Source organism: Pelophylax lessonae, assembly GCF_965119305.1.
Source record: "Pelophylax lessonae genome assembly, chromosome: 11".
Taxonomy (NCBI): Eukaryota; Metazoa; Chordata; class Amphibia; order Anura; family Ranidae; genus Pelophylax; species Pelophylax lessonae.
In genome coordinates this window covers 189,156,636-189,178,562 of record NC_138778.1, presented here as the reverse complement: position 1 = coordinate 189,178,562, position 21,927 = coordinate 189,156,636, and the positions used below count along the sequence as shown (strand labels likewise).

General features: G+C 45.1%; 1 protein-coding gene across 1 annotated transcript in view; it reads right to left on the bottom strand.

The window, feature by feature from the left end:
- OSER1 (oxidative stress responsive serine rich 1) overlaps nucleotides 1-21,927 on the bottom strand; it is a 44,354-nt gene that overhangs the window by 13,037 nt on the left and 9,390 nt on the right. Inside the window, exons 2-3 of the mRNA XM_082272007.1 lie at nucleotides 8,215-8,338; nucleotides 1,899-2,012 (exon numbers count right to left, since the gene is read on the bottom strand). Coding sequence (XP_082128133.1) covers nucleotides 1,899-2,012; nucleotides 8,215-8,291 — 191 coding nt within the window. The 5' untranslated portion in view covers nucleotides 8,292-8,338. The remainder of the gene's footprint in view (nucleotides 1-1,898; nucleotides 2,013-8,214; nucleotides 8,339-21,927) is intronic.

Sequence of the window (21,927 nt, the reverse complement as noted above, 5' to 3'; positions counted from 1 at the left end):
AAAAGTGCCTATAGCTGAGAGTGGGAGTATACCCCCTGGGACTGCCCCAGAGGCGTAGTCAAGCTTTTTCCTGCCTAGTGTCCTACTCCTGTAGGGGGCAGTATAACTCAATGGTCAAGAAGATAAGAAGCTGTGTCCGTCAATGAACAAAGGAGAAATAAAAATGTTTCAATGGTTATGGAACATTGTCACAAAGCATTTACATTTATTTTGCTTCCATATTTCACTTGGGAAAGGTTCCCTTTAAGTAATCTGCCGGCTGCTCCATGAAATGGTTCCAGGCTAGTAAACAAACTGTGTTCTACTACTTCAGTTTAGGATTAGATCAATCTACAGCTATTCAAACAATGCACAAGCTCTCCAGCATCTCAACATGTTTATTTTGGCCACCCTTAGCTTGTAGGCCTTTTCTTATCACAGCAGCACGAGTCACTGAATTATCAGCTACACAGCTCCTACTCCTAAAAAGAATACACTTCTAGTCAAATAATAGAAGAAATGGACATACCAGAAATACTCAATTACCATATACACTTTAAATAAACATTTTTATTGCTTCAAGACAAAATCACTCAGGTTAGGAGGAGGCCGAAGGAAACAAGTTCTTCCCACACTGCTGTACCCCTCCATAATTTAATGGATGAATATCTGGTTACCTTAGACCACCCAAACGTGATATTTTACATTGCATTTGTCAGCCCCTGGCTTCCTACAGGTCTTGATGATCCCTCTTTCATAATTCCCAACTCTACACCCATCTCCCTGGAAGTTTTGGGTGTTCCACCTGCACCTGTTACATTCTCCATATTATTATTATTATAAAAGGGATATTGGGAACCCCTTGGAAACAGCAAAGCAGGTATGCAGACCCAGGAACTCAGCTTAGAAATCTCACTAACAGAAAGACTTTCGGGGTGTTTAGAGTGGTTCTAAAGCCTTAAGTTTTTTCTTCATTTTTTTCACCTTAATGCATTCTATTCATTAAGAGGAAAAACCTTCTGTGCTGCAAACCCCCCCCCCCCCCCTCAACCCCACTTCTACTTAACTGATCCAATTCAGCAATGTGCACGAAAGCAGCGGCTCTTGCTGTTGTCTCCCTCCTCCCTGGGCAGATTGACGACAGCGGAAGCCATTGGCTCCCTCTGCTATCAATCAAATGGTGTGCTGAGTGAGCGGGGCCGAGCCGCCCGCTCTGTCTCAAAAGACGCAGTGGCTCGCGAGTGAGCATGCACAGGTGCCCCAATAGAAAGCGGTTTTCCATGGAGGCACTTGCCGAAGAGGAGGAGCCTACAGAGCCAGCGGGGGGCCCACAAGAAGAGGATAGGGGTTATTCTGTTCAAAACCATTGCACAGAGCAGGTAAGTGTACCATGTTTATTTTCATAAAAAAAAAAACAAAAAAAAAAAAAACAAGCTTCAGCCTTTTTCACACTTGCGCGATGCGGGAACCAGCGTGATTCCTGTGCGAGTTCCCGCATCGCAACTGAATCGCCGGCGGTTCATACCGACCTCTTCAAACTGCTGCGGGTGTCAAAGTTAATGACACCCGGGATCAGTTCACAGTGCGAACTGTGAAATTGTGCAGGAGTCTGATCGCATAGGTGTGAAAATCCGATTCCAGTGGGGACAAAAATAGGGTCCTGCAACATTTTGGTGCGAATGCAATGGGATTTCAGCCATACAGGTTGTATGGCTGAATTCGCATTGCACAGACTACGCATGTGATTAGCACAGCAATGCGGTATGAATCACATGCAATGTCTGATCGCACAAGTGTGAACCCAGCCTTAATGTCGCATTAACTCTCCATCATCAAAAACTGAAATACCAGTTTTGGGTGGACTGACTGTCAACAGTAAAAGGGAAAAATGAAACTGAAATCCGTCTCCAAACATTTACCCGTGCCAGCTATCTTTCATGCAGCCAAAAACTTTGGGCTTGGTGTCTTCCAAAGAAGGCCTTCCACATGTCCTTGTAGTGCACCCATCAGCAGCAGACAGAGATGCTGTGCCCCTGCAATACAAAACCAACTGTAAATCTTTATAGATAGAAGGTCAGACACGCATCATTATACATATTACTAAACTACTAGCTTTTAAGACAGCATTATAATCCATCTGCTGGATGGGCTTTACTGTGGTCAGCTATAACCATCCATGGAGATTGTCCCCAAAAACTCCATTCTGGATACAAAAGCAGCATCTTTCTGCTGCTGATCCAGAGGCCGGTGGTGTTGTAGAGGTGCTCCAACAGTGTTCAGAGATCCGACATACTGTATACAATGTGAACACAACTGATGTACCTGTGCAACAATCAGAAAAGTACATGGGGGGGAAAAAAAACTGTTCCTGGTAATTAAAGAGGATCTGTCATCAAGCTAACTCCCCACACATACAGAGCACATGGAGGAAGCTGAACGCTGTACGCTCCATTAGTTCTGGAGTAATGAGGTCCTTTTTCAGTACCACTGTAAAAGGGAACTAGTGTATGGCCTTCTGTTGAGCAGCCAGAGACCAGGTTAATCTGTTCCCTAAAATGACAAATCTACTTATACTTGAACATAACCCTGTGTGCTGTGCAAATTAACCGACACGTCATTCCCTTTCCTTTCCTCTTCCCAATAAAAGCAAAGGATTAGGCCATTGTACAGAGATTTTACAGTAAGCAGTAAACTCTCTGCGGTAATGAGCACTCTACCACCCCCTTGACTATCCTGAATGGCCTGTGCCTTGCTCAGCATCATCTTAAGCCAACAGAATGACCTATTGTCTTGAAAATGCTAGCAGTCTGGCTGTGATGCTGACCCCTGTTGCTTTAATACTTTAAAGTGGTAGTTGAACATATATGTAAGCCTATAATAAGGCTACTTTTAGGTACAGTGAATGTCTCCTGAATTTGCAGGGTTTAGGTCACACTTGAAGTCGGTGATGTCATTAGCGCATGCGCACTGCGTGACAGCACACTGAGGCCATCATCACACCGCAGCCATACAGAGAGCATGAACCCTGTAGGAAGGCTGAGCAAAAATGGAAGCGATGACAGGCAGCTTAATTTCAAGGTAAGTGTCATAATGTGCTAGTATGCGGACCATACTAGTACAATATGGCTTAAACCACCAGAGATATCTAGCATTCTGCTAGAACTCATCCAACATGTACTAACACACAAAGTCATATCTTAATCAGCAGCACCCACCATTTTTCTTTTTTATGACTTATTGCAATTCCACATATGGTACATATTTGTAAAAGTTATAGTGTATAAAGACTGCAATAAAGAAAAGAAAGCATGTTAACAGTGTTGTTACTGAACAGGGTACTGTATAGAGTTTTGAATGCAACTCTACATGGGAAATAAAAGTAACAGAAACCACTAACTGCGTGGTTGTGTAAATCGTTTATACATCGAAGCATGAAGAAGATTTCACCCCAAGTATTAGGTTGTTAATTGTCATTTGTGGTAAGTTTCTCTCATTACAGTAGGACTTCATGCACACAGCCGTACAGCCACCCACTGAAATGCATTAGCAGAGGTGGTTTGTACTCAGCGCTTTGGATAAAGTACCTGCACTGACGTATGCTCTGAACGCACACCATCTGCAATCAAGGCAAACATCAATGTGCATGTGAGTACTTTAAGCTACCCTCGGCACCCACTTTTCTAGTGCATCTCAATGGGTGGCGGCAAGAGGTCCCAGGAAAAATAATTATGCACACTCTGCTTGCTGTATGTTCATAGGAGTCAAGACAAGAACTCCACTTTTAGGAAATCGATTCAGGAGCGCCGAACTCCTTTTATGTAAGCATCAACAGTGCAGCAGCAATCATAGTGTCTCCACCTAAGAGATACCACTGCCTCCTTAACGCGTTTCACCACAAATGGCAGAATCACAAGGATAGGGGTTGCCTTAAGATCAAGCCATTTGTGGTGAAACGCGTTAAGGCGGTGGTATCTCTTCGGTGGAGACACTATGATTGCTGCTACACTGTTGATGCTTGCATAAAAGTATTTAGAAGAGTGGGAATTGGAGTACGGCGCTCATTCATCGATTTCCTTCAATGGTAAGCCAGGACCCCCTTTATCCATGAATTGGCAAGAGGTTTTGAGCAGTGCTTTGTGTTCGGGATTTTTTAACTACAAGGAATCCTCTTGCCTTATTTTGTTAAATTAACCACTTAAGGACCAAGCCTATGTCTGACACTTGTTTACAAGTTAAAAATTAGTATTTTTTGCTAGAAAACGACTTAGAGCCCCCAAATATTATAATGGGATTTTTGACTTACCGTAAAATCCATTCCTCTGATGTTCATTGACTGACACAGCTCCAGATCTTCTTAACCACTGGGTTATACTGCCTCCTACAGAAGTAGGACACTAGGAAAAAAAAAAAAGTCTGGCTATGCCTATGGGCAGTCCCAGGGGGTATACTCCCTCTCTCTGCTATAGGTACTCAATTTTGTTACAAGCAGTGTCAGATGAATTACAACCCCACAGAGTGGTAGAGTGCTGTGTCCGTCATGAACATCAGAGAAATGGATTTTACAGTAAGTCAAAAATCCCATTTTCGCTTTCGTTCATTAACGGACACAGCTCCTGATCTTCTTAACCATTGGGATGTCCCAAAGCAGTGTTAAACATGAAGGGTATGAAAAGTGAAAAAGAAATTCCAGAGGTGAACTAAAGCCAACCAGGTAAACAGGAGCTCAACCAAAACAACTGCTTACCCGAAAAAAAAAAAAAAAAAAACACACACCCTCAAAAAAAGACCAGGTCCTCTAATCAGCTGCCTGCAAAACCTTGCAGCCAAAGAAAGCATCCGCAGATGCCAATACATCCACTTTATAGAACTTTGTGAAAGTGTGACCCGACGACCAGGTGGCCGCCTTGCAAACCTGCATCACTGACGCCTGATGACGGAAAGGCCCAGGAGGTACTGAGTGCCCAAGTAGAGTGCGCCCTGACAGGGAAAGGAGGAATCAGACCATTGATGGACTAGGCCTGAATAACCGTCTGTCTGATCCATCTGGAAATGGTTGCAGAGGAAGTGAACAACCCTTTACAGAGGCCCATCCATGAGCACAAATAGTGAGTCTAATTTCCTAGAAGACTCTGTAGTTGCTAGGTACAATCGCCCAGACCACATCCAAGGCATGCAAAGCAGTTTCCTTCAGATGTTTTGGCCTGGGACACAAAGGAAGGCAACACAATGTCTTTATTCAAATGAAAATCAGAGACAACCTGGGGAAGGAACGACGGACAGGGGTGAAGGAACGACGGACAGGGGTGAAGGAACGACGGACAGGGGCGAAGAACCACCCTTCCTGGGGACCGTAAACGGGTTTGAGTAAAAACCCCTTCTAAAAATTTCAGACGTCGGAACCGGGACCATCACCCTTTAAAGTAAAAGGTCTTGCATCCCCGCAAAAACAGCCTGTTGACCGGAGACAGTCACACATTGGAAGGAAGAACCTTACCGGAGGGTAAGAACGAAACTCGAGCTTGTAGCTGGACCGAATGACCTTGTGGACCAACCTGACTTGCACCAGGGGAGTCCACAGGTCCAGGAACCAGCAAAGATGTCCCCCCCCCCCCACCCCAGATACGGGTGAGGGCGCACCTTTACGCCAAAGGGGCCTTGTCAGCGGGTCTTGAGAAACCCGCACTTAACTTGCCAGACCAAGTTTGCTTGAATGCTCCAGAGGAGGCCCTGAAGGGCTCCGATCCCTTGTCAGTCGACCCTGAGGGGCGAAAAAAATTCTTATGAGCCGAGAAGGAGGGCCCACGTCTTGCCTTTAGTAGCCTGCGGAAGAAAGGTACTCTTCCCCCCTGCGAGACCTTTAATGATGTCATCCAGGGTAGCACCAAACAGGCGATCTCCTTGAAAGGGAAGATCAGTCAAGGCATTTTTGAAAGTCTGGTCCGAAGACCAGCATTTGAGCCAAGAGACACGCCAAAGGACCACTGCCGAAACAGAGCCAAGCCACATCCAAAAGAGACATCACAGATAAACTGCAGCCCCTTGACCAGCTGGTCCGCCAGCTCAGCAAAGGCAGGGGGGAGCTACTCCCCCTCCAAGTTACGGCACAAAAGCGTAGCCCATTCGGTCAGAGTCTGCGACACCAGAGCAATGGTGAATATTTGCCTCAGTGCCGAACCAGCCAGTGTACATATTGCGGGCCACAGCCTCTGCCTTCCTGTCAGCCGGGTCCGGCACCAAGCGATCCTCAGCAGAGAGGGAGAGAACCCAACCAGACTAACCACCAAGCAGAAACAGGCACCTGCAGCCACCAGGATAATCTGCACTTCACGCACGGTGATCAGGAAGTGAAAGGATCCAGCAGTCAGCACAAGATGAGGAGGGGCTCCCACCGCCGAAATCGCAGCCGACAGGGCTCCGCTGTCATGGCTACTGCTATTTTCAATGAAAAACCAACACAAAACGGCCGCTGTGCATAGAAACACACAGGCTACAGCAAAATGGCGGCACCAGGAGGCTCCCAGGAGGGATCCCTAGGCCTCAAGGACAGTCCCAGGCACTACGCGGGGCCCTGGCAAGAGCCCCCACCGGGTACAACCCCCCCACAAAGCCGGTCGTCCGGTCGCCTGACGGCGCACCCCCCGGCCCCATCACCAGCATATGGCCCTGCCCCCACCCCACCCATACAGCCCCAGCATAAGTAGAGGGGGGAGACAGATGAAAAGGGGGGTGTCAGACAGGAAGGAGGAGAACCCAGGGGTCCGACCGTTCAGAAAACCCTCCAGGGGGAAAGGGGGGACAGCTACTCACCATACCAGGAACCAGACGGGCACCGCTCCAGACAGAAACCCTCGCCATCGAAATGGGGGGCTGTTGGCCAGGAGGAACTGCTAACGCTGCGCTTAGTGTGCTGTGTATCGGAAGTGACAGTAAACTGCTAATACTGCACTTCTTGGGGAATGGGCAGAGGGGCTAAACGCAGGTGCTGGCAGGTGTCTGGGTTGATCCTGCTAACGCTGTGTTTTGGGAACACTATACTAATCTATAGGGGACGCTAGTATAGTTCTGATCAGATCAAAGATAATGATCTGTTCAGACAGTATACTAGTAATGGAGGTGTTTTGTGTGTGCGTGTGTGTCACTGACAATCAAAGGGTTAAAATGTATTACTTAATATGTGGCGGGCAATCTGACACTATCCTGTATAGAAGCTAACTGATATCACCTGTGACACTAATACAGTGATCAGAAAAAAAGATCTGTACACTATAATAGTGACACTATGACAGGGCAATTAAGGAGTTAACTGGGGGTGACCACGGGATTAAATCTTTATTAGGGGATGTATGGTGGGTACCCTAAACCTATCTGGGACTGCCTCCAACTACAATTAACTGTCTCTCACACTAACTGAAGTCAAAAGTGACACTAATACAGTGGTCAATACATTTTCTGTATACTGCATATAATGACACTGTGACAGGGTGTGAAGGTGTTAACTGGGGGGGGGGGGGGGGGTGATCAGGGGGTTAAATGTGTGCCTATGTTTATTGGTGTCAGTGTAGTGCTTGTGTACTCACAGTTGATGCGCTCTTCGCTCATGCTGGAACCGAAAAGGACTCCAGGAGAGGAGATTGCATAATTTCCTGTGCCTGTGTTACATTACACAGGCACAGGACGTTCTGCAATTGGTCAGAATCGATCACAAGGTCCAGGCCAAAAATCCACACCCAGCTGGTGCAGAAGCCTAGGGAGGTGGATGCAGACACATCCACATGCCAATATTTGACAGCAGTGCAGGAAAGGGTACATGGTCCTGAACACACAGGAAAGGACTTCCCGTGAATATGGCTGATGCATGTACTTCAATCCCACATTATCCCACCGGAGACCCGTTGGAACAGTCATAAAATGAATAATTATGGGTTACACCAAACAGGTTTCATAGGAGACACAGTGTGGACCATAAGTGGGACAATCTGAAGGACACCAGGCTATATTAGCAGAGTCTTTCCCATAGCCAGGAAAGATTTCTTGTTCTGATTTCCCAGGCTATGATTGTCTGGAAAACTGGAGCAAAGACAACTGAAGCCCCATGGGTGCCATGCAAAGCAATTTTCTTGTTCCACCAAATAAAAAAGAAACCGGATTGGTTGTTGTGAGCTAGTTCCAGAATCAGCCCCTCTGAAGCATACTGAACCGTATAAACTGCTAGCTAGAACCCTCCACAGGACTTACCCTTCTCCATCCACACGCAGTTTTTTAAAAGCGCTCTGAAGGTTGTCTTCGTCGCCGTCCTTGGCCTCCGACTCCATCACTGACTTGTGCAGGCAAATGTGAAGGCAAGAATCGCGGCTGCAATCTAGAACAACACAGAAGGAGGATGATGGTCAGAACACAAAGGTCCTTTTGTATTTTTCAGAATGTGAACATGAGACATGTTAAGTCATAAAACAATGAAGAAAAGGCAAGGATTTCACACATCATCTCTTCAAATTGTACATGTCGTCCCAGATCAGACTGACAAAAATACTGTTTAGAGTGTTCTGGCTGTGATGTAACAAAGGCAAGTCTGGATAAATCTCACCCACAACTAGGAGTCAGCACTATGCAACCTGCAGGGGTTTATGCGCATGCAGTTTGCAGAGCGCAGGGAACAGGTGTATATTGTGTAGGGGTCAGGTGCATGCAACGTGCAGAGTGCAGGGGTCAGGTGCATGCAATGTGCAGAGTGCAGGGGTCAGGTGCATGCAATGTGCAGAGTGCAGGGGTCAGGTGCATGCAATGTGCAGAGTGCAGGGGTCAGGTGCATGCAACGTGCAGAGTGCATGCAGAGCGCAGGGGTCAGGTTTATGATGCACAGAATGCCGAGCGCAGGGGTCAGGTTTATGATGCACAAAATGCCAAGCGCAGGGGTCAGGTTTATGATGCACAAAATGCCAAGCGCAGGGGTCAGGTTTATGATGCACAAAATGCCAAGCGCAGGGGTCAGGTTTATGATGCACAAAATGCCAAGCGCAGGGGGCAGGTTTATGATGCACAAAATGCCAAGCGCAGGGGGCAGGCACATGCAATGTGCCGTGTGCAGGGGTCAGGTTTATGATGCACAGAATGCCGAGTGCAGGGGTCAGGTGCATGCAATGTGCCGAGTGCAGGGGTCAGGTGCATGCAATGTGCCGAGTGCAGGGGTCAGGTGCATGCAATGTGCCGAGTGCAGGGGTCAGGTGCATGCAATGTGCCGAGTGCAGGGGTCAGGTGCATGCAATGTGCCGAGTGCAGGGGTCAGGTGCATGCAATGTGCCGAGTGCAGGGGTCAGGTGCATGCAATGTGCCGAGTGCAGGGGTCAGGTGCATGCAATGTGCCGAGTGCAGGGGTCAGGTGCATGCAATGTGCCGAGTGCAGGGGTCAGGTGCATGCAATGTGCCGAGTGCAGGGGTCAGGTGCATGCAATGTGCCGAGTGCAGGGGTCAAGTGCATGCAATGTGCCGAGTGCAGGGGTCAAGTGCATATTGTGCAGGGGTCAGATCTTAGATGCACAGAGTGCAGGGGTCAGGTGCATGCAATGTGCAGAGTGTATGGATCAGATGTATATTGAGCAGGGATCAGGTGCATGATGTAGAGTGCAGTGTCAGAAGTATATACAGCCCTGTGCTTCATTTTACCACCACCATTCCCTTATGAGTAGCACAACAGTACCACCTATGCACACATATAAACATATACACAATGACATTGTATACACAAATGCCTACATCTCTTTATGCAAACACGCGCACATACTGTACACACATGTGTGTACATAACTTGCAGAGTACAGAGGGGCCATATTTAAATATGTATCAGTAAAGTATCAGATCAATGTCACTGACTAGCAGAGGTGTGTGTATCACTGAACAAGGTCCAAAATCCATAATCCGTTAGCAGGTAAAACAGACAACATATGTATTTAATGCATAGATATCTTCCTGGAGTTCATACTCCATTTAAATCTACCTGGACTTTCTCTTTATGATGCACAGATCCATAAACCCTATCTAAGGCTATTCTCAGACAGCATTTAGCAGACTTGTAAAGCAATCTTTCGTACAAATGATCTTAAAAAAGTTATTTTCATTAACACTTAAATCTTATCAGCAGAAAAGACTGTCAGCAAAACACATGGAGTTAGATAATATTGAATAAAAGTTCCTGCTGTCCATACAAAGTGTAAAAGGATGAGAATGCCACAGGTTAGTGCAAGTCTGTTAAAAGGTTAAAAATCTCTAAAATTCAGAAGACAAATTTGACCAGATTTGGGGGTTTAAGGCCTCCCTTCCTCAGGGCCTAGAAGCTGGCTGCAATAGAGACTAATATGTAATGACTGCCATGTAATCTCCAACTGACAGCCTAGGGTAGCTCACATGTCCAACTTACCATCAGAGCCCGTCAGATCACCCATGAGGAATGAGCACTGTGACATGTGGCACAAGGAACCTTCCTCTGTATTACTTCAGGGAGGTGACAGCACATGACAGGATAAATATGCCAATGTGGAGTTATAGTCATAAGCTGCTACCAAGCTAACAAACTCCGATGAGCCACTCCTGTGACACAATAACTCAATAGATGATATCATTCGGTTGAACAATGAATTCATAATAATCCGATTGTGTTTCATCTCTAATAAAGGGAAATGATCAATCACAAATCCTGCTGGACAGCAAAGCTCTTCTGTCATCTGAATACACAAAACATAACATGCCTGAGGCTCCATTCACATATATGCAAATTGGATGAGTTTGAACTGCATCTGATTTGCATGACATGTGAGTCTTTTATATAGATCCGGTTCACGTGTGTGGTGCAGCTGCAGTGCAAATTCGCTTTGAATATAAAGAGTCCTGTGCGTTTTCTGAGCACTGCAGAATCTCATCAGTTTTGAACACTAATTCAATCAGAAAAAAAACAAAAAACAAAAAGCAATCACCAGGAAAATAGGGGGGACAAGTGAGCCGCCCCTCCCACTCCTGAACAATACCAGGCCTCATGCCCTCAAAATGGTGGGGGCGTGCTTTGGAGCGCCCGCACCCAAAAGCACCCTGCCCCCATGGGGACAAGGGTCTCTTCCTCACAACCCTTGGTGGTGGTTGTGGGGGATGTGGGGACAGGGAGCTTAACAAGGGGGCCCCAAGATCCCACCCACCCATGTGAATGTGTAGGGGTACTAGTGTCAAAAAGAAAAGAAAAACACAGGACAGTTTGACAATGCGATTAAAAAACAAAAACCAATGTTCCCCAGTGTAGATCAATTGTCCATCACGATGCCCACCGCCATCACCGACCCTAAGGAAAAAAAATAAAAATAAATACTCCGCTCCTACTAAAGGCTCCCGTTGTCTGCCTCCTCCACTGTCTGACATTACGCTCACAGTACCCAATCCAGTAATTATTCACCTGTGCATTGATCCCTGTACTTGTACTGATATATACAGTATCTCCCAAAGTGAGTACATCCCATAACATTTTTGTAAATATTTTATTATATCTTTTCATGTGACAACACTGAAGAAATGACACTTTGCTACAAGGTAAAGTAGTGAGTGTACAGCTTGTATAACAGTGTAAATTTCCTGTCCCCTTAATAACAACACACAGCCATTAATGTCTAAACCGCTGGCAACAAAAGTGAGTACACCCCTAAGTGAAAATGTACAAATTGGACCCAATTAGCCATTTTCCCTCCCTGGTGTCATGCAACTCGTTAGAAGGTCTCAGGTGTGAATGGGGAGCAGGGGTGTTAAATTTGGTGTTATCGCTCTCACTCTCTCATACTGGTCACTGGAAGTTCAACATGGCACCTCATGGCAAGACCATACAGCGGTTTAGCAGGACAGGTTCCACTCAGAACAGGCCTCACCATGGTCGACCAAAGGAGTTGAGTGCACGTGCTCAGCGTCATATCCAGAGGTTATCTTTGGAAAATAGAGGTATGAGTGCTGCCAGCATTGCTGCAGAGGTTGAAGGGGTGGGGGGTCAGCCTGTCAGTGCTCAGACCATACGCCGTACACTGCATCAAATTGGTCTGCGTGGCTGTCGTCCCAGAAGAAAGCCTCTTCTAAAGATGATGCACAAGAAAGCTCACAAACAGTATGCTGAAGACAAGCTGACTAAGGACATGGATTACTGGAACCATGACCTGTGGTCTGAGGAGACCAAGATAAACTTATTTGGTTTAGATGGTGTCAAGCATGTACGCCGGCAACCAGGTGAGGATATTAAGACAAGTGTGTCTTGCCTACAGTCAAACATGGTGGTGGGAGTGTCATGGTCTGTGGCTGCATAAGTGCTGCCGGCACTGGGAAGCTACAGTTCATTGAGGGAACCATGAATGCCAACATGTACTGTGACATACTGAAGCAGAACATGATCCCCTCCCTCCCTTCAGGGACTGGGGCGCAGGGCAGTATTCCAACATAATGACCCCAAACACACCTCCAAGACGACCACTGCCTTGCTAAAGAAGCTGAGGGTAAAGGTGATGGACTGGCCAAGCATGTCTCCAGGCCTAAAGACTATTGAGCATCTGTGGGGCATTCTCCAGCGGAAGGTGGAGGAGCGCAAGGTCTCTAATAATATCCACCAGCTCTGCGATGTTGTCATGGAGGAGTGGAAGAACTCCAGTGGCAACCTGTGAAGCTCTGGTGAACTCCATGCTCAAAAGTGTTAACAAAGTGCTGGAAAATAACGGTGGCCAATGGTGGGGACATTTTCACTTAGGGGTGTACTCATTTTTGTTTCCAGTGGTTTAGACATTAATGACTGTGTGTTGAGTTATTTTGAAGGAACAGAAAATGTACACTGTTATACAAGCTGTACACTCACTACTTTACATTGTAGCAAAGTGTCATTTCTTCGGTGTTGTCACATGAAAATATATAATAAAATATTTACAAAAATGTGAGGGGTGTACTCACTTTTGTGAGATACTGTAAGTAGGTCCATTTTGCAGGTGACCCACATGTGAATTATGTATTTTACTATTATATATATATATTTATGACACAATCTTTCCACAGATGCAAAAAAAAAAAAAATGCTATGGCTGTCTCCTGACATAAAGTAGACGGTGTTCCATAGAACACAGAGTCTCAAGTTCTAAAATATACTGCATATATGATACTTTCAGTAGTGTATGTGTATTGTGCTTGTTTTTGGGTTAAATGTAGTCATTTTTTTGGATTTTAAATCTTATGTGGAACAAAATGTATATTTTCTTACTACATGGTTAATCAAATTTTTTTGGCACAATCCTTTAAAGTACCAGGGGGAAAACAGTTTTCTTCTTATAATCACTAATGTGTTAGGGAGTTCTGCCATTGTCTCGGCTCTTCTGACCTTTTTAAGGTGTAGTACTCCCCTTTAAATAGTTAAGGGGTGGGGCTGTTAGGATGTCACTGGGTGGCACCGCCCCTTGTGACATCATCAACCGCGGCATGCCCCTGCCTAAAAGCAACCCCCCTTGTTGAGGGTATGTGGCCCGGTATGATGTGCTCGCTTGTCCCCTCCTTTTCTTGGCCTGCCCGGCTGCATGCTTGGATGCCGTCTTTTTCACAATTTTTTTATTGCCAGCAATGTTTTTTTTTTTACATACATAGCCTATAAATGTCTAAAATCAGGGCATTTTACATATGACCTGTGTGTTATTTTATTTAATTTCATTTTGCGAAACTAAGTATTGCTAGCCATCTTCCTAAACCAGACACCCAGTATAGTTGGTCTCTGACCATCCCACTTCAAGATCATTGGAACTCAATGAAAGCCATGTGCATTCGTGCCTGGCCCTCACAACTGCATAATCACATCTAAAGGTGACTCCTAAACATTAAAAAGTCTGTCCAATCATTTGACTGGCAGTCAGACCAGTGACTCCCATTCATGTCTACAGGCCCCTACTAACATTTTGATAGCACTTTCATGGGAACAAAGTGATTGGCTGGAACCGATTTTCCTGACTGATTGGTATTGCTCACCAACATGTCATGTCCCCCCCCCCTTCCTTACATAGGGGGCCGCTGCAGTATAGCTTTACAGAAGTACTGGCATTCAGGTACCCCCAGGAAGACGTCAGCTGTGACGAAACCCGTCAGGACCGGCGTGCTGACGTCACCACGCAACCTGGAAGGACAGACGACACAGAAGCCGGCCGGCTGTGTTAAGATTTTAGCGGTTTAACTTTCAACTGATTGTGAGTTATTTTCTACATTATTAAAGTGTTTTTTTTTCTAATATACTACACTATGGAGCCTTCTTCATCTTTTTTATGGTAACATTCTGGACGGGTGTTGTTTATGTGCCCGGAGTCAGTTATCTTCTGTTCGGTGCGGTATCCTGCCATATTGACTTCTCCTAGCAGTTAACATCTACTGTGGGCATCATCATCTGGACCCATCTAGTGGTTTGTTGGATGGCATATCACCTACCAATATCTGGTAAGCTCATAGGCATGCTCTGGTCTGGTGATAGACGCACCATGGAGGAGAACATGTATTTCACTGTGGAGGAGGACTACACATCCTTATCACACACCTGCTATTTTTGTCACTCATACCCGGGACTATTATCAGTCACACACTGACCTATATCAACATTGTGGGACTTTGTTTCAATATTCATTTCTTTTGTCACTATCCTTGGCCTTATATCGATTTTTTATCATCATTGTGGATACTGTTTATTAAGTTTGAATCACTTATTTAGGGCATTTTCTATATTCATTTATCGATACATTTATTTGTATTTGGTCACGTTTAGCGCAGCTTTTTTTTTTATTTACTTGTTTAAGGTGTTATCCAACTATAAGCTGCAGCTTTATTTAGTTATTTAAAATAGCGCGGTTATATTTTTGACAACTTACTGGCATACAAGTCAAGCAGCTGCTGCAAGAAAACCATTTTTAGAATAAACCTCAAAGAGTCTGATGGGTGAATAGCAAAAGGTAAGGCTTAACTTGCCCATATCTTTTAAATGTAATTTCCTAACTAAAAGGTAAGAAAATCACAGAAGTAGATATGCTGCTAGAGACAATAAGAACCATTCCCTAGTTTAGCACAATGTTCATAGATCAGGCCTCTTGAGAGTATATAATGTTTACAATAATGAATCGGATCATAGACCTGCACCCAGATAAGTGATGCAAAGTAGGCCAATCAATGTGCAATATGACTCGGCAAGAATCAAAGCATGTGCATGTAACAGGCACAGGGGACTGCCCCGTCTATGTATACAGGCACAACCTACAACCTGTGAATGGGATTCCTGACACCATACTAGACTGACCACATGGGCCATTTATTGTAATTCCGTACAGCCAATCACATCACTTCAGCTCTGTTCACATCTAGGCTTTTTGGGTAATTTTCTGCTCTAAGCCTCAGCTCTAAAAACGGCCAACAATACAAATCCCATTCATTTCAATGGCCCCTGTTCACATCTGTGCATTTTGTCACCTTAAAGTGGAGTTCCACCCATAGATCTATGTAATCCCCTTTAAAACGACTTTTACCAATGGAAACTTTTTTTTTTTTTTGCTACTAAATACCTTAATTTCTGCTTTATTCCTCCTCTCCTCACTTCCGGGTCCGATCGGCGATGACGTCATTTGGCGATTCGCAGTGTCTGCTGGGATGTATTCCATTCCAGAAATCTCGCAGTATCACCCAGGAGCTGAGCTGTACTGTGTGTATTCAGGCCGTGACCTGCCCCGCCTCTGCCCCGCCTCCTCTCAGTGAGTTGTACTGTATGCATTGTATTCAGGACGTGCTCTGCCCTGCCTCCACCCCACCTCCTCTCAGTGAGCGAGGACTGAAAGCATTATATCCTCACTGAGAGGAGGCGGGGCAGAGCACAAATACAATGCATACAGTACAACTCACTGAGAGGAGGCGGGGCGGGGGAGGTCACGGCCTGAATACACACAGTACAGCTCAGCTCCTGGGTGATACTGCGAGATTTCTGGAATGGAATACATCCCAGCACACACTGCGAATCGCCAAATGACGTCATCGCCGATCGGACCCGGAAGTGAGGAGAGGAGGAATAAAGAAGAAAATAAGGTATTTACTAGCAAAAAAAAAAAAAGTTTCCATTGGTAAAAGTCGTTTTAAAGGGGGATTACATAGATCTAAAGTTACGAAAATGGGTGGAACTCAACTTTAAGCAAAACGCCTGTCACTCAAAAAAGTACCATAAGCTTCTTTTTTGGTAGATTACTGGCGCTTTTATTTTTTTTTCATTTGTAACTTGTCAACCTAAAAACGCTGCAAAAATGCCTATAAAAAATAGCAATGCCTAGATGTGAACGGAGCCTTACACACAGCCAGAAAAAGTGACATACTTTTTACACATGGAAATACACACACAGATGTGTCGTTTTGCTAAAGGATTCTAAGTGGCTATCCAACCAGTCCTGAAGTTTACACAGCCTCGCCAGAGAGCACAGCCTGGATAGTGACCTGACTTTTCTTTGCTGAAGTTAAGCAATACAAACTCCCCTCCCCCAGCCTGTGACTGGACAGTAAAGGAGCAGCAGAAAACGAACGGGCTCCTTCCTCTGCTCTTTCCTTCTGTCTGCAGATTCCTTTCCAAGTGCTGCAATACAGGGAGTGCAAGGGGCTGATTCAGACACTAAGTGTCTATTAACAGCAGTCGCTGTGTTACAACGCAGCAGCTGATGTGTGGTGCGATGCAGTGGGATAACTGCAGAGCTGATGCATCAATTTCAGTGCATCAAACTGTTCCCTTTTTATTTTAAAACAAACTTTATCGATATGTCACATAGTAACAGTTCATTAAGTTCTACTGGTCGCCTTGCACAGTGCTGCAATCCCCCTAACTGGGGCACAGGCAGCAATAAAAACTTGACCGGTGCTCTAATCTTGCTCTTCTCTATCGGAAACGAAAAGGACAAAAAAAAAAAAAACGCTTTGCCTTTAGTTCTACTTTACACAACTGCTTTAACAAGTGTTTTTGTCTTTATATCTGCCTCGGGTTAAGCATTAAAGGCCAACTTTGGGCTTCATTTTTATTTATCAAAAATGTCCCCCAGCCAGTGCTATTAAGAGAAAAAAAAAAATGAAGAGCTCAGGCTGCAATGCTCACGTTTAATCCTAAATTGCCCCCTGCAGTACCTCTTTTTCACCACAAGATGTCCTCAGTCTTCCAGGTTGAATGATGCTTAGTATCTAATTATTTGGAAGACTAAAGCAGGGTTATGGCCACCAATTGGCATTTACCACATCAGCTCCATTTTGACCATCAGTAAAGACCACTTATCAGTAATGATGCGCTGTGGCTCTATGTGACGAGCCTAAGGACATCTAAGGAATCTAGAAAATAGCATAAAAAGTATACCGGTGGAGGGGGTGTGTACCTGGGGTTGAGCTTAATTTTTTTTTATACAATTTTTTTCCTGGTTTAGCAATACTACTTCCTGTGTCACCACCCTGCCTGTTGATTGGTCAGTGAAGCAGCATAATCACCTCTGTTAATATGTATTCGTATATTGCTTGGAGCTCCCCTGTAACTCCAGTCAGTACAATGCAAGGACCAGCAAGCCATGTCTAAAGGACGGGGGGGGGGGGTATGGGGGTACTTCTATTTATAACAAAAATGCTTTGATAAAACCAAGGCGCCAGGTGGACTTTTATTAGAGCTCCCTCTGCCATCTTAAAAAGTGGCCATGTGATGATAAACAAGGATAATGACAGGGGAATGTGCCATTCCTCACAATACAAGTGTTCAGAGCAGCCACATCAATGAAACTGCCTCTGATCCCTGGAATTAGGCCTGGCAGGATCACCAGTCCAGGGACACTCATTTACACCTCACTGGTGACAGTTGTGGATTATGTGGGTGATCGTGTTTAATCGCTGCACCCGGACCACATTTATCAGGAATGCAGCAAGACCCCTATTAATCATTGTGTACACAGTAGGGATCGACCGATTATCAGCAAAGCCGATATATCGAGGGCCAATATGCACTTTCCCCGATATATCGGAATCCGCCCCTGAGGTTACCGATATTGCTGATATTTCAGGAACATGCTGTACCAGTGCATGCAGCTAGAGGCATCACCCCGGTACCGGCGTCCATAGCCGACGGTCGGCTGTCTTGTAATGACAACTAATGCGACTAAAAAGCAGCTCGGCTGTCATTCCAAGGAGCCAAACTCCCCCCCCCCCCCCCGGCTTCTGCGGCTCGCCTGGGTCTTAAGCCCTGGAGGATTTGGCTGCTCAAAGACCAGGCCCTATTTTGCGATTCGGCACTGCGTGACTTTAACAGACAATTGCGTGGCCGTGCGACGCTGTACCCAAATGAAATTGACGTCCTTTTTTTCCCACAAATAGAGCTTTCTTTTGGTGGTATTTGATCACCTCTGCAATTTTTATTTTTTGCGCTATAAACAAAAAAAAGAGCGACAATTTTGAAAAAAAGCAATATTTTTAACATTTTTTTATATAAAAATTCTCAAAAAAAAATTGCAAAAATCTAAATTTAACATTTTAGGCCAATTTGTTTTCTGCTACATATTTTTGGTAAAAAAAAAAAAAAAATCACAATAAGCGTATTTTGATTGGTTTGCGCAAAAGTTATTGCATTTACTAACTACAGGAAAGATTTTTGTCATTTTGATTTTTATTTTAACTAGTAATGGCGGTGATCTGCGATTTTTTTTTGCGGGACTGCGACATTGCGGCGGACAGATCAGACCCTTGACTGACATTTTTGACACTTTTGGGAGTACCAGTGACATTACTACAGTAATCAGTGCTATAAATATGCATTGTTACTGTCAAAATGACACTGGCAGGGAAGGGGTTAACTTTATTGGTGATCAAGGGGTTAAGTGTGTCCCTAGGGGCGTGATTCTAACTGTCAGGGGGCGTGGCTTGTTAGATCATCACAGAGACATACGATCCTACATAGCAGAATCACATAGCCTCGGTTATTACTTCAGGGAGAATGACAGACGGCTGTGTTTACATCAGCCGTCTGTCTTTCTCCCTCTCCTGAGGGAGATCGCGAGTGGCCGGCGGACATCGGAGCCGCCGGTCACACGCGCGGGGATGTCAGTGAACGGGCGGGAGCGTGCCGGCGGCGCGCGCTTGCCCCCTACAGGCTCGTGGGCGAGTGACGTACCGGTTTGCCTGTTGGGGGCTGACTGCCGCAGTATATAGTCGTGCGGCAGTCGGCAAGTGGTTGAATGTACGAAAATATCGGCCGATAACGATATGCATTGGCCAAAATATCGGTATCGGCAACGAAAAACGGATATAGGTCAATCACTAGTACACAGCACCACACAGCCTCCAATCAGGATCACACCTGCTCTGCATGACAGCAGAAGCTTGCATTTTATTGGCTGCTATCAGCCTACAGACAGTTCAATAGAACACTATACCTGTCCTATCACTATACCCCGGTATCAGTACATATACACTATACCTGTCCTATCACCATACCCCGGTATCAGTACATATACACTATACCTGTCCTATCACTATACCCCGGTATCAGTACATATACACTATACCTGTCCTATCACCATACCCCGGTATCAGTACATATACACTATACCTGTCCTATCACCATACCCCGGTATCAGTACATATACACTATACCTGTCCTATCACTATACCCCGGTATCAGTACATATACACTATACCTGTCCTATCACCATACCCCGGTATCAGTACATATACACTATACCTGTCCTATCACCATACCCCGGTATAAGTACATATACACTATACTTGTCCTATCACCATACCCCGGTATCAGTACATATACACTATACTTGTCCTATCACCATACCCCGGTATCAGTACATATACACTATACCTGTCCTATCACTATACCCCGGTATCAGTACATATACACTATACCTGTCCTATCACCATACCCCGGTATCAGTACATATACACTATACCTGTCCTATCACCATACCCCGGTATCAGTACATATACACTATACCTGTCCTATCACTATACCCCGGTATCAGTACATATACACTATACCTGTCCTATCACCATACCCCGGTATCAGTACATATACACTATACCTGTCCTATCACTATACCCCGGTATCAGTACATATACACTATACCTGTCCTATCACCATACCCCGGTATCAGTACATATACACTATACCTGTCCTATCACCATACCCCGGTATAAGTACATATACACTATACTTGTCCTATCACCATACCCCGGTATCAGTACATATACACTATACTTGTCCTATCACCATACCCCGGTATCAGTACATATACACTATACCTGTCCTATCACTATACCCCGGTATCAGTACATATACACTATACCTGTCCTATCACCATACCCCGGTATCAGTACATATACACTATACCTGTCCTATCACCATACCCCGGTATCAGTACATATACACTATACCTGTCCTATCACTATACCCCGGTATCAGTACATATACACTATACCTGTCCTATCACCATACCCCGGTATCAGTACATATACACTATACCTGTCCTATCACCATACCCCGGTATCAGTACATATACACTATACCTGTCCTATCACCATACCCCGGTATCAGTACATATACACTATACCTGTCCTATCACCATACCCCGGTATCAGTACATATACACTATACCTGTCCTATCACCATACCCCGGTATAAGTACATATACACTATACTTGTCCTATCACCATACCCCGGTATCAGTACATATACACTATACTTGTCCTATCACCATACCCCGGTATCAGTACATATACACTATACCTGTCCTAATCACCATACCCCGGTATCAGTACATATACACTATACCTGTCCTATCACTATACCCCGGTATCAGTACATATACACTATACCTGTCCTAATCACCATACCCCGGTATCAGTACATATATACTATACTTGTCCTATCACCATACCCCGGTATCAGTACATATACACTATACCTGTCCTATCACCATACCCCGGTATCAGTACATATACACTATACCTGTCCTATCACCATACACGGATAAGGAAAATATTTGGAGATGGATGGGGGGGGGGGGGGGACTGAACTTTGCCAACATTGCTACCAAAAAGCAGCGGTGTGGGGGCGAGGCCAGGATTCTGTCCAGGCATGTCCCTGGAATAACGGTATAAAAGGAAAAGGACAAAGTCCACAAGTCACCGGTTGCATAACGTGCACACAATCACGGCATACCAGCCTGCCTTTTATAATGCGTATAAGAGACATGTGAGCAACACCCTGTAATTATCCCTGATCAGCGCAGCAAATAATGCCGAACATCCACAGACTATTATGTAACACACACGTCAAGGAAGCAAATCACATGATAAAATCACTGAAGTCCAAAATACTAAACTTCAGACACTTTCTTTTAAAATCTAATCCTCAAACACAAAGGATGGAAATCCACCTTGTTTGCACCAAATTACTTTGCAAACCCAGATATTACCTTGAAAAAATAGGGATGACATAACTGTGCTGTACATAGCCTGTGCAGAGATCAGAGCTGTGGGAGGGGCCCAGCAAGCTCCACCCTCTACAGGCTGCCAGTAGAGAACTACAGGAGGGGGTGGAGACAAAAGCAGTCACCCCATACAAGGAGCAGCAGTGAGCGGCCTTTATTACACACAATCACTGCACAGATGTGGGAATACACAGAGCACACCGAGATTCATGAAGAGTACTCAGGACTCCTCTGTATAGACAAGATTTCCTTATCCCACATTTCACTCAAACGCCTATAAACTTCCATCCTAAACGCATTATTTTACAGAAAATGTCTCTAAACGCAACTGCCGCTAAAGGACTGTAAAACACTCCATGTACATGGACAGATAAGAGAACAGAGTTCAGGGGGTGCTGAAAAAACTCCCAACTTCTCCTAAGCATCTGTTTATCAGCAG